Genomic DNA, 12,889 nt, shown 5'->3' on the forward strand with positions numbered 1-12,889 from the left:
GTTCTGTCCTGACATTGTTAGATTCTAAAACCTGAAATTATGCCAAAATTTCAAACTCTAGAGTTTGAAAATTAACGATAATATCATATTCTAAAACTCAAAATTTTGACAAAATTTCAAATTCTAGAGTTTGAAAATTATAGACAATAATTAGTCCTTCATTTTTAAACTGGTTCTGGCCCGACATTGTCAGATTATTAAACTTGAAATTATGTCATACTCTAGAGTTTGAATATTGTAGACAATAATCACTCCTCTATGTTTAAACTGGTTCTGTCCCGATATTTTCAGATTCTAAAATTTGAAATTATGCTAAATTTACAAACTCTAGAGTTTGAAACTTATCACTCCTCCATATTGTCTAGAGTTTGCAAACTCTAGAGTTTATAGAGTTTGAAACCTATACACAATATCATATTCTTAAACTTGAAATTATTACAAAATTTCAAACTCTTGAGTTCGAAACTTACTGACAACATCATATTCTAAAACTTGAAATGCTGCCAAAATTTCAAACTTTAGAGTTCGAATATGACGACGTGAGAGAAAAAGGAGATGGGGAGAGTTAAAAGGGATAACCCATGATAATTTTGGAAGTTCCTGATTATTTGTTGGGTTGTATGTGGCAAATTCTTATAAAATTTTGTGGCTTTGTTTAGTAAACGTTACATGTAGTAAATTCGCAATTGTATTTATAAACTCCTTTTTTTTTAAAGCAAAACAATTCATTAATTTTGAAATTATTACCAGACTAATAAGAGTAATAAAATAACATTATTATGCTTAAAAAACAATCATTTGTCCAATCCGAGACTCAAAACCTACCATTGGCAAGAAGTCAAATCAAGGACATCATTCACAGAAACAAGTCCCGGGCCAGCTCGTGCGCTCTTCAGACTAATTCCTATAGTCCTTTTCACAACCGCTTCACACACTCGTCAAATGGGCCAAAAATAATTAAACCTAAAGCCTCAAAATAAAGTAAATTCATAAGTCTCAGGCCAACTCCTTAGAGTTGTCCCAGATGTGTTTTGAGTACTATTTGTGAGGTTGTGATGGTAACAAAATTGCTTATACAAATATTCAAGCCCACACGTGTTTTGAGTACTATTTGTGAGGTTGTGATGGTAACAAAATTGCTTACACAAATTATTCAAGCCGTCTATTAATTTAATTAGTTTTTTTATTGACGAGACAAACCTAAAAGTAAAAAATTCTGATTAATTTTTTTTAAATAAAAACAAAAATAATCTAATAAGTCAATTTTTTCATCTTTAGCCTAAGTGTTTTGAACAGTTGCTCTTGTAGATTTTGATTCACTCTTGCCCTTGGGCTTATGAATGAAATGTGCTGTGTTGCTAAAAAAAAAAGAAGAAGCTAAATTTTTTTTTTCCTTAAAAAAGAAGGAAGGAAAAAAAAACTCTGTCAAGATAACAATCTTTCAAAAAAAATAAAAAAGGTCAAGAGCACAAGGATGACGAGAAAGGGAACACCACCTATATACTGAAACTACTCAGACACGCGACACCATTAGGTCGTCGAGTTATCAACAAAACATCCAAATTAGGGCCACAGTCATCAAACATTCGACCAGAGATTGTTACGGAAACGGATTACACATCCCGATCGAACACCCCCAGAAATTAGGGCTAAAATCTGATAGTTATCAGATAAATTGATAGATTACGGATTATATAGGGAGACAGATAGAATTCTATATACATACATATATATAGAGAGAGACTGAGAGAGAGAGAGAGATGGTGGGTCACGTCCCGATAGAGGTGGCGAAGACGGTATTGGAGGTGGCCGACGTCGCCTGGACCGCCTTGGAATCCTGTCACCACCACCATCACGACCACGACGCTGCTGCTTCTGAAGAGCGCAACCCTAACGCGTCCGAGGAGAAAGAGCTGGAGTCCCTGAGATCCGAGAATCGCCGTCTCAGGGACTTGCTCCAACAGAACCTCAACCTCCTTCAGAATCTCTCCGAATCTCCTTGTTTGCTTGAAGATTGCCCTTCCGATGTACGCAAACTCGTCTCAAATATTTGAAATCATCTTCTTCTGTATCTATCGGTGTTCTATGTTTGTCTATTCGAGACCTGTGTTTTACTAGTTTTGTTTTATTTACTATTTGTTATGCTTATTTACTACCTAACTTATGCCTAGAGTCGGAAACCTTATATAGCATATTGTCGGCAAGAGTTATAAACCTTTATCAAAATAGCTAAGCATAATTTTGGAAGGAAAGAGTGAATTGCATTGCATCATATATGATTGATTATGCCATGCAGTTTCTTGCTCTTCCGGTAACAAGATTGCTACCAAGAAAAGTACAGTACCTAGTACCCAGTTGTTGGTCACGTGTCAGATGGTGATCCTGCCAAATCACCATCAAAACTTCAACACGCAAATGACAATTAGACCGATAAAACAAACCACCTCCAAGATGAGCCTTTAGATACTTTACAATATACCTTCCCAATGTGAAAGACGAGGAGCTGACATAAACTAACTCACCATACTAACAACAATGAGATATCAGGACGTGTACCGGTAATGTAATTCATCTTGCCAACTAAGTGGCAATACTGATCAGATTAAAGAGCAACTCCCCTGATCAACACAAAGTTTGACATTTGGATCCATAGAAGTCTTTATAGGTCTTGATCCCAATAAACCAGCCTCCTCCAAAGTGTACAATGCATACTTCCTTTGGGATAGACTAATCCCGATCTTGCTTCTACAATACCCAAGAAATAGCGCAATTTACCCAAATCTTTGGTGTGAAACTGACGACGTAAAAACTGTTGTAACTCATCAATGCCTATCTCTATCTGATCATCCCCAGTAATGATGATATTATCCACATACACAATCAACACTACTTTCCCCCGATCCGACTGAAGAGAAAAGACAGAATGATCCGAATGAGAACGATGCACAACACTACACAATATCACTAAACTTGCCAAACCAAGCTCGAGGTGACTACTTAGACTATAGAGAGCTTTGCGAAGCCGACACACTTTACACACTTGGGAATGCTCCCCCTAAGCAACAAACCCAGGATGTTGCTCCATGTATACTTGAGCAAATCACCATGTAAAAAAGTATTCTTGACATCTAACTGAAACAAGGGCCACGGGCCACCCAAGTTTGGCAGCAAAAGAGATAAAAACCCTAACAGAGCCAATCTTGGCAATAGGAGAGAAAGTCTCAGCATAATCAACCCCATATGTCTGGGTGTAGCCTTTGGCCACAAGGCGTGCCTTATACCGTTCAATAGTACCATCAGGTTCTATGACAGTAGACTTTCCCAACGAAAGAGAAATCAACTCCCAAGTGCCATTATTATGGAGAGTAGACATCTCAGCCTCCATCGCTGTCCACCATTCAGACATGGAAAGAGCCTCTGGTGCTGTGTTAGAAACATATACATAAGAAACTGACGAAGTAAAAGCGTGAAGAGAAGGAAATACAAGAGGTATAGCAAGAGAGGGATTAATTACAAGAAACACATATGTGGTAGATCAACGATAGCGGGAGTGCACGAAAAGACCAATAACGACTCATTAAATGTAACATCCGCACAAACAGAAAGATCACGAATAGATGGAGAGTAACACTTACACTCTTTTTGAGTACATGGGTGACCGAGAAAAATGCTCCGGACATCAAGTTTGTCCCGACTAGGGTCAAGAGCATGAACATAACACACGTGCACTCAAGACCAATTGGCAATGAGTGGAGAGGCAACTCAGGCTCATGTACTAGTTTTGAAAGTTATAACACTCCCCGCACGTGCGACCCCTAACCCACACGTGGAGAGGTAAACAAACAATTCAACCCATACGGCAACGGTCAACCATCAACAACAAACAAAGGGGGAATCAATTATCAGCGATATAGAGTCTTGTCCAAAAGCCTTGTAAAGCCTAGCTCTGATACCATGTGATTAAGAGAGAGAAGTGTTTAGGGTTTGTAACTTTACCCTAATACACATATAACATTATTAATTTATAGTGATGAGTGATACGATACAAAGATCAAACTACCCCTCACTATATTCTAATAGTTTCCTTTTGGAAAACTTTTTTTTAAACGCGATGAGTGATGAATTGTCTGCATTTTCTATTTATCACTCCTACCTAGCCCCAGGCACAATATGCTTAAAAAGCTTTCTCCTGTTGAGTCATTTACAGTCAGTGGTTTTGAGTTGAAAATTTTAGCTGGGAAGGAGTCCTTGCATTTATTAATGCCTTTTCTATTTTCAGCTTTATGATCGACTCGTAACCACGGTGGATTCAGAAAAGTTCTTGACTCAGCTTAAATCCCTCCAAGGTGAATCTGTTGATGGAACTGGCTACAAATTCCCTTTCAAGGAGGCATCAGGTTTCTTTTTATTTTCCCCTTCTATTAGTGATCTCGTTGCAGGGTTAGTGCCATTTCTTAATTGTCTTTGTAGTTTCCATTTGTTCATCTCTGCTTACTTTGGCTTGTCTCTTCCTCAGGAGCAGATTTGCAGTCAGCTGAAATACTAATCAGTCTTGAACATGAAAAACCTAGTTGGTGGGTTTGGGTCAACAATGAGATGATTCCAAATGATGTTGAAGAACAGAGTGGAATCGATGATGAAAATTACTTAGTTGTTAGCGAGGAACATGTGGTGGATGGTGTTGCTAACTTTATGGCTAGATGCATTCTCTCAAATCCGAAAGCTCTGGTAGGGGATGACCAAATGTTTTGCACTTGTCTCATATATGGAATGAATTTTCATCTGACCTTGTTTTGATTCCCTGGAATTGCAGACTTTGACACCAGAGGAGTTGCAGAAGAGTAAGTTAGCTTTTGAACTATTCGATTTTGATACTTTGATTTCTATGGTTTTAATGGTTGGATATGTACCTTACAAAATAGTGAAAATACTTCGTGCTCTCTATAGTTGTTGACTCTTTCCCAGAATCCAGGCACATGAACAAATGATTTGTCTATGCTACTGCTTTATTATCTTATTCTTCATAGGACAGTTTAAACAAAGCTGAATGTTCTCATAATAGCAAAAAATTAATTATACACATCTAATCCGGAGGAAGCTGGAGAATTCTTTTGCATCCTTGTGTTTATGATATAAATTGAACGTAAAGATTAGATATGGGAAGCAATTCCTTGGAATTACTATTATTCTGAAGAACTATTCCTTTTAATAGCTTGTACATAGACATTTTTCAAGCATAAATACATGGAACTAATAACATACAGAAATACCACAGAAAGAGGCTAAGGAGGAATGGATAAATTAAATTATGGCAGGATTGCACTCTCACTGTTTTGGTGATGGGGGGGAAAAATGATTTCGCTATCATTGTTGGAGCATTTTTTGAGAATCGATTATTTCTTTTCATCCGTTGAAGCGGATAACATAGTTTTTATTTTCTTCTTTGATGAGCAGATACTATAATAGATTGGTTGTATGAAGTTTTTATGGAATTTGCTACTTTGAAACTTTTTCTCCTTTTGATCAGCTCATATTTGCTTATTAATATGACAAATGGAATTGAAACAATGATGTTCATCAGTGGTGAAGAATTCTTAACGCCTGATTGTTTTGATTGTTGGATTCTGGCCATACTTCACTAGTATTTAGTTCATTAGCAAAGGATAATGATTCAAAATTTTCATCTTGTTTCACATTTCCTTCTCTCTATAAAATGTCACAGTTATTCCTACTAAATTAATCCTTCCTTAATAGTCTCTTATAATTTTTCTGTATTCTGGATGGAGGAACCTACTTGAAACCAGTCTATTGAAAAGTGATCCTTATATGCTAGTGCTTAGGTAAACATTAAGACACAAGCAATGTTCTAAAAGTCGCTAGGCGTTAGTCGGGCGGTCGGCCACCTTCAAGCGATTAATCGGATTAATCGGCGATTAATCGGTGCATATTTATTAGTAATTAGCAATTAATCGTTAGTTGGACCTAATCAGATAGGCCCTGCCACCGATTAATCGTCGATTAATTCCTTGTTTTAGAACACTGGACACAAGATATGAACCGTGTTAGTGTATGAATGGGCAAATGGACCATGACCAAAACTCAATACAGCTTATATTTAACTATTCCACTAGGTATGTTATTTGGTTGGGTTTTTAAGTACTGGAAAACAAAATTTTGATAAGCAATTTACGTATTTCAATAGGTAAAATTATATTTTCCCAAGCAGCCAGTGAAGTTATTTCACACGCACACATACACACACTAAAAAATAGATATAGAAGAAACAGTCAATTGGTAGAAGTGTAGAACTCATGTTACTCAAAATATCAAGGTTGCAAAAGGTGGCATGTGATAAGATTCTGAAATTAATCAGAAACGAAATAATTCAAACCACTCTCTTCAAGTGCTTCTGCAAACATAGCGAGTGCTTTTATGACTGAGGAGTTGTGCACATATGATTGTTTTCCTATGTTGAAATAACTCTTGTTGATCTTGGGAAGGCTTTTTTTTCATGGATCGGATGACATTCCATTTTTTCTTGCTGTTCTTGGGTTTAGGCATTTAGCTTTTATTCTTTGCTCTTTCTCCTATGTTGATTGTGGATGGTCAATAGAGTTTAGTAATTCAACGGTAGTGCTTATAAAAATAATTTGAACATGCAGTTCTGCATAAAGCATTGGGTGGCATGAACAAGGTGGAAAAGATGTTGCATGTTTGGCATGCTGGGAAGTTGTTCTATACCCTATCCACCTGGGGACTCGCTCTGGCAGGGTGAGTTATTAGCTGTTTTGTTATTATTCTTTGTGCTCTTGGATCTCAAGGCTAAATGGAGTGCAATACATACCCCACTGTTACAAAATCATTTGCTGGAAGTTATTTGATTCTAGCATTATAAGAAAGTTAAAAACATGACATTTTTGGGTATTTACTAGACATTATACTGAACCCAAGATATTTTGTGTTTAACTGGGCCGAAATTGTAGTGGACAAAGTCTTGTAAAAGAAGATACTGATATTCAGTAATGATTTGCCTTTAACAATCACACAACAAAAAAAATTCCTGGGAATCTGAAATGTGAAGTCTACTGATGTCCATGGACTTCTGATTACTTACCTACGCTTGATAGCTACATGCACATTATCTAGCTATGCTAGGGGGTAAACTGGTGATTACATGTAAAGAGATAATCTACTTTGTTTTGGGTGCTCTTTATATTTGTGTTGTTTTTTTGCAGATTGTACAGGACACGTGCCATTTTGAAGATTGCTGCTATGGGGGTACATACAACCAGCAAAGTTGTCCTGAAGGCTCTCTAAAGATGGTATCATAACGAGATGATTAAGGCTGAACCTTGTAAATAATCACGACTTCCCTTGTTCCCGTTTGTGCAGACAAATGGAACTGTATCATTTACAAGTTTGCATTAATTTGTAAATTATTGTAAGGAGCTATGCTATTCCAAACCACATTTGGGATACCATCTCATTTGGCATCAACATATTGGTGTGGAGTCCACAATTCAAAACTCTACCAAAGCATCAGATGGTACCAAAATATGGTACTTAAAATGTGGTCACCCAAGATACTGAATTGTACATTACCTGCCTCTGTTTATGTTCGCGCAATTTGTTTGTGTTGTATAGTATCTGTCATTCATTTAAAATGCATTATCCAGTCTCCCGAGAAAGGAAAATGTTTCAATTTATGTCTGGTTATTCTTTAGTTTTTTATTGTTACTCCAGCCTTTTCTGGTCTGCTTGCATCTTTTGGATGCAACATGCTTCTATAAGGTTGGTTTGTTTTGTTTTTTTTTGTTGATCTGCACATGCTTCTATAAGGTTACTTATCATGCTTTCTTGTACAGTGCATTTTCTCTTTATGAACTTCAATGTAATAATCAAAATCATAGGGTTGCTAAAGCAATGTTTGCTTAAAAAAATACTCACGATGTAATAACAAAATTTAGCAATCTCTTAATAACTCATCAAATTTTGGTCATTGGATAATTAAAACTAACAATATTTTGCCAATAATCAAATCTAGTGGTCTTCGCATTTTTTCAATCAAGTACACTTCTCATTATACGAAAACGTTCTCTCTTCACTCTCTCTCTCTCAAAAATGTTTTCCAAAAAATAATTTTTAAAAAACTTTATTTTTCAGAAACTTTTTTTAAAAAATTGTTTTTTCTATTTTTTTTTCAAAAACAATTCAAAATATTATCATAGTTTTAGAATTTTGTTGTTTGAAAATGTGATGTGGCAAGTTTTGGTTATCAAATTTTGATTATTACATTGTGGATCTCTACATTGTTAATCTTAACAATGTCTTAAATGGATAACTAAAAGGTGATTTGATACCTTTTTGTTATGCAATTTTGATTATTACATTATGAATGCTCTTAGAGTATCAGTGGTATAATCAAAACCAAAGCTTGCTAAATGTTAGCAACATTTGCTCAAAAAAAAAAACTCATATTGAAATAACCAAACTTGAATAATCAAAACTAGCAATTTTTTGCTAATAACCAAATTTAGTTAGCAACTCATTAAATTTTGGCTCTTGAATAATCAAAACTAGCAATTTTTTGTCAATAACCAAATTTAGTTCTCCTCACATTTCCTCAATCAAAAATATCACCGTTGCATAAAAACCTTCTCTCTTTCATTTTCAACATGTTTCTAAGAAAAATACTTTTAAAAACAATTTCTATTTTTCGCAAAAGCAGTTTTTTTTTTTTTGCGAAAACTATTTTTTTTTATTAAAACTGTTTTTCCCAAAAAAATAAACAGTTTATTTCAAAAGATTTTTTTTTAAAAACCTTTTTTCCAATTTTTTTTAACTTTTTTCCAAAAACATTTTTTTTAAATCGAAGTTTTTCAAAAAAACTATTTTCTCTTTTTCTAATAACTTGTTTTTATTAGTTTGAAAACAATTTTAAAAAAATTGTTTTTTGTGTCACAATTTTTAGATTTTTATAAGTTGAAAAAGTGATGTGGCAAGTTTTGGATAATCCAATTCTAATTGTACCATTGTGGACTTGTTAATCTTAGCAATCCCTTAAATAGATAACAAAAATATGATGTGACAACTTTTGATTATTGACTTTTGGGTATTCCACTAGCATAACATCTACAGTAGTATAATCAAAACCAAAAGGTTGTTAAGATTAACAACATTTGCTAAAAAAAAGCTCATATTGGAATAACTAAGCTTAGCAACCTCTTAGCAATTCATCAAATTTTTGTCATTGGATAATCAAAACTAGCAATTTTTTGCCAATAACCAAATTTAATTGTTTCCACATTTTCTCAATCAAATATACTATCATTATATAAAAACATTATCTCTTTTCCATTTTCAACATGTTTATAAGAAAAATACTTTAAAATTTTTTTTTGTTGCAAAAACTCTCTTCTTTTTTTTTTTTTTTTGCAAAAACAATTATTTCAAAACTTTTTTTTTAAAATTTCAAAATCTATTTTTTATTCAAAAACAATTTTTTTAAGACTTTTTCTCGTTAACTATTTTTTTAAATCAAAGTTTTCAAAAAACTATTTCCTCTTTTTCTAATAACATGTTTTTATTAGTTTGAAAACTATTTTAAAAAATTTGTTTTGCATGTCACAAATTTTTGATTTTTATGAGTTGAAAATGTGATGTGTCAAATTTTGGTTATTCAATTTTGATTGTACAATTGTAGACATTTACATTGCTAACCTTAAATAACACCTTAAATGGATAACCAAAAGATAATGTGGCAATTTTTAATTATTGACTTTTGATTGTTCCGCTGCGGATGCTCTTAGGGATTTCTTAAGTAGATAATAAAACACTGATTGTGCCAAATTTTGATTTTACATTTTTTACCATGCTAGGATTACCAATCTCACCTCCTTGTTAGAGCAAGTTTATTAATCATTTGCTAAAAAACCTCTTGAACAGTGCACATTTTTCATTTTATCTTCTCATATTTTTCTTACACTACATGTCACGCCCTCGATTTTTAACATAAATAACAATACCATTTTAATTACAAATCCTCATAATAGTATATACGGTACCCCAAATTACGACATACAGTTTCTAAATCTCACAATTTGTCAACTGATACAGTATTCCAAGTTAGAGAAAATAATACAATACAGTTTGATTTACAAGGGAAAGACAAGTTCTTCAGAAAATAACTTTAGCCTGTGATGTCTGCATGCACTTCACACCCTCCAAGACTGTGTCCATGTAGTGTACCTGAAAATGGTAGGTTGAGCTACACTAGCCCAGTAGAGAAATCTATACTCAAGCTATATGAAAATGCGATGAATCATACACCTATACTGAGTGATGCGACGAGATACCACAAAGAAACGTGAGTTTTCCACCACAAACGAGCATACTACAACCAGGGGATCATAATTTCATAAAGGTTTTCCTAACAGCTCATAAGTCAAACTAGAAGCATAAATCAACCCGAATTATCCTAATTAGACCACAACTTATCCTCAACCGTCACTTGTCCATCGCTACGCAATTACTCCATTTTGCCTCGATCTATACGAATATGTGATGATCATGCACCAACAGTGGTAGGTGAGCAACATTATATATGTACAACGAACCCCAATATGCTAATAACAATGAGTATATCTATCGGCAGAACAACACAAACATATCATTGGATTTCCTCTTTTTTTTTTAACATAATTGATTTATCTTTCATTTCTCAAGTATTAGCCACTCCATGCAACAAGAACTAGTTTCCTTGATTTGTACCGAACTAGATGCTCAATGAGGAAGGATAGTAATCCAAGATACGGTTCAAGTCGAACGACAAGCCAAACATTAGATTAACAACTTTATCTCTCTTTTCATTTCTCAAGCAACATAGGTCATAAGTCTAGCTCAACCAATCAACAATGCGTGATATGTGATGCAAAGCAATGCACCGGGCAATGTTGAGCCCCGTAACCCCCGCCAAGGTCCCACCAAGAAGGTGAACCGGGCTCCGTCCATATTGACGTGAATTCCGGGCGGTGTTGGGCCCCGTAACCCTCGCCAAGGTCCCACCAATGAGGTGAACCGGGCTCCGTCCATATTGACGTGAATTCCGGGCGGTGTTGGGCCCCGTAACCCTCGCCAAAGTCCCACCAATGAGGTGAACCGGGCTCCGTCCATATTGACGTGAATTCCGGGCGGTGTTGGGCCCCGTAACCTTCGTCGACATCCGAAGTTGGATACGACTCCATCCATTGTCCATATGCTATGACATGCCACACCACGATACATACAAAGTTCGATGTCACACGTAGTCATAACACTCGTATCATAGGTCCATAAACATCCTTCATTATGCACAATCTATCCATAATCAATCTCACACCCATTATCGAGTTAAAACGATTATACAACATCATTAAAAATTGCATACTCAATATTTTTCAATGATTCCAACGCCAAATTATCACCAACTTACTAATCTTTAAAACCCATAAGGACCCATAACCAATAGCGTCATTTAGCTATAACAAACGATGAAAAACCCGCAGCCCTGTACGGTGCCCAAATTTCCAGATTTCAGTTCAATCTTCTAAAAATCACTATAAATCGAGTTCTTAATATTTTTAAGTGATTCCAGTCCCAATAGTTGGGCGATTGAATGAACTTTGAAAGACGCAAAGGAACCCTAGTCAAATCTGCACTCCAAGGGTGGTTAAACAGGGGTTTACCGAGGCTACACGAATCTGCCTGACAGATTGACCTACCTCCACTCAATCGATCATAACTTTTTGTGTACTAAGAGTTTTAAGACGATTCTAGTGGCAAATGAAAGCTGACTTCAAGATCTTCGAACCGATATAAAGTTTGCATAAAACGGACACCGGACGAGGAAGTTATGGCCGTTCGAAGTGGGCTGAAGCCCAGAAAACGAAACAGATTGCAGACCAGTATTCTAGATATCACCATAAATTCAATTCTCAACGGTTTCGAGTGATTCTAGCGGCATTAGAACGGGCTCTAAGTCTACTCTATTTCATACGAAGGAACCAAAATTCAATCATGAGTTTAAGACGGCGTAAAACCCCAAAAACAAAGACCCTGTTTCTGCAGAATTTCGGAAATGGAACAAGCAACCTCAAACAACGAAACAAAGCACGATCTAGGTACATAAAACGCCGTATAAACGCATAACGAGAGTAAGAGATCCCTACCTCATGGGTTTTGAGCAAAACCCGAACCTTTGACCAAGTCAACCAAGCTCCCACGCGGTCCGATCATGATTTTTCTTGGATATTCGGAAAGCCCATGCGCCGTATAACAATTTTAATTCTCGGGTCTTGTCCGGAATCACCCCCTAAGTAGATGAAATCGAAGAGAGAAGAGAGGAGAGAGTTTTCGGAGGAGAAGAGAGAGAGAGTGCCGAGAGAGTGAGAAAGGGAGGAAACGGGAGAAATGATTCTCCCGGGGAAAATGTAGAAGTGGGAAGCAATCCCCCGCTTCTCGCACCACACTCACACGTGCACCCTTCACACAATTACCTTTATATTCTCCAACGAAGGCGTCACACCGAATATCCGTACCGTCTATCTCGACGGGCCGTACATTAACAAAAGAAAAAAAAAATATAGCCTAAAAATAATAAATAAAATAATACGGATCTCTACACTATACCAATACAATCTGTTTTACCTATTTTTTATTAAAATATTAAGAGAGAGAGAGAGAGAGAGGAGGGGAGAGAATACAATAAAAAAATGGGTAGCTTATGGACAATCATATGCTTTTTTTACCTTGAAACTGTAGTTGGAGGCAGTTTTTCTCATTGTTTACCGATGCTCCTGTAGAGTACTTTTCTCCCTTTTGGTGGTCTAAAATGGCTATAAAGGTAGTTTAC

At 35.8% G+C, this 12,889-nt stretch overlaps 1 protein-coding gene and 1 long non-coding RNA gene across 2 annotated transcripts; one reads left to right on the forward strand and one right to left on the reverse strand.

The window, feature by feature from the left end:
* The first annotated feature begins 1,427 nt into the window (after positions 1 to 1,427).
* On the forward strand, positions 1,428 to 7,706 carry LOC131330381 (uncharacterized). The gene is made up of 6 exons (XM_058363935.1): positions 1,428 to 2,027; positions 4,280 to 4,397; positions 4,517 to 4,728; positions 4,814 to 4,841; positions 6,663 to 6,771; positions 7,236 to 7,706. Exons 1-6 carry the CDS (start codon positions 1,761 to 1,763, stop codon positions 7,315 to 7,317), a joined length of 816 nt encoding a protein of 271 aa, XP_058219918.1. The 5' UTR covers positions 1,428 to 1,760; the 3' UTR covers positions 7,318 to 7,706.
* A 2,297-nt stretch (positions 7,707 to 10,003) lies between these two features.
* Positions 10,004 to 12,438, reverse strand: LOC131330386 (uncharacterized). The gene is made up of 2 exons (XR_009201098.1): positions 12,207 to 12,438; positions 10,004 to 10,248 (listed from the first exon to the last, which is right to left on the reverse strand). It is a non-coding gene; the product is annotated as an uncharacterized LOC131330386 (long non-coding RNA).
* Positions 12,439 to 12,889: the final 451 nt, after the last annotated feature.

This window comes from Rhododendron vialii, chromosome 6a (genome assembly GCF_030253575.1).
Source record: "Rhododendron vialii isolate Sample 1 chromosome 6a, ASM3025357v1".
Taxonomy (NCBI): Eukaryota; Viridiplantae; Streptophyta; class Magnoliopsida; order Ericales; family Ericaceae; genus Rhododendron; species Rhododendron vialii.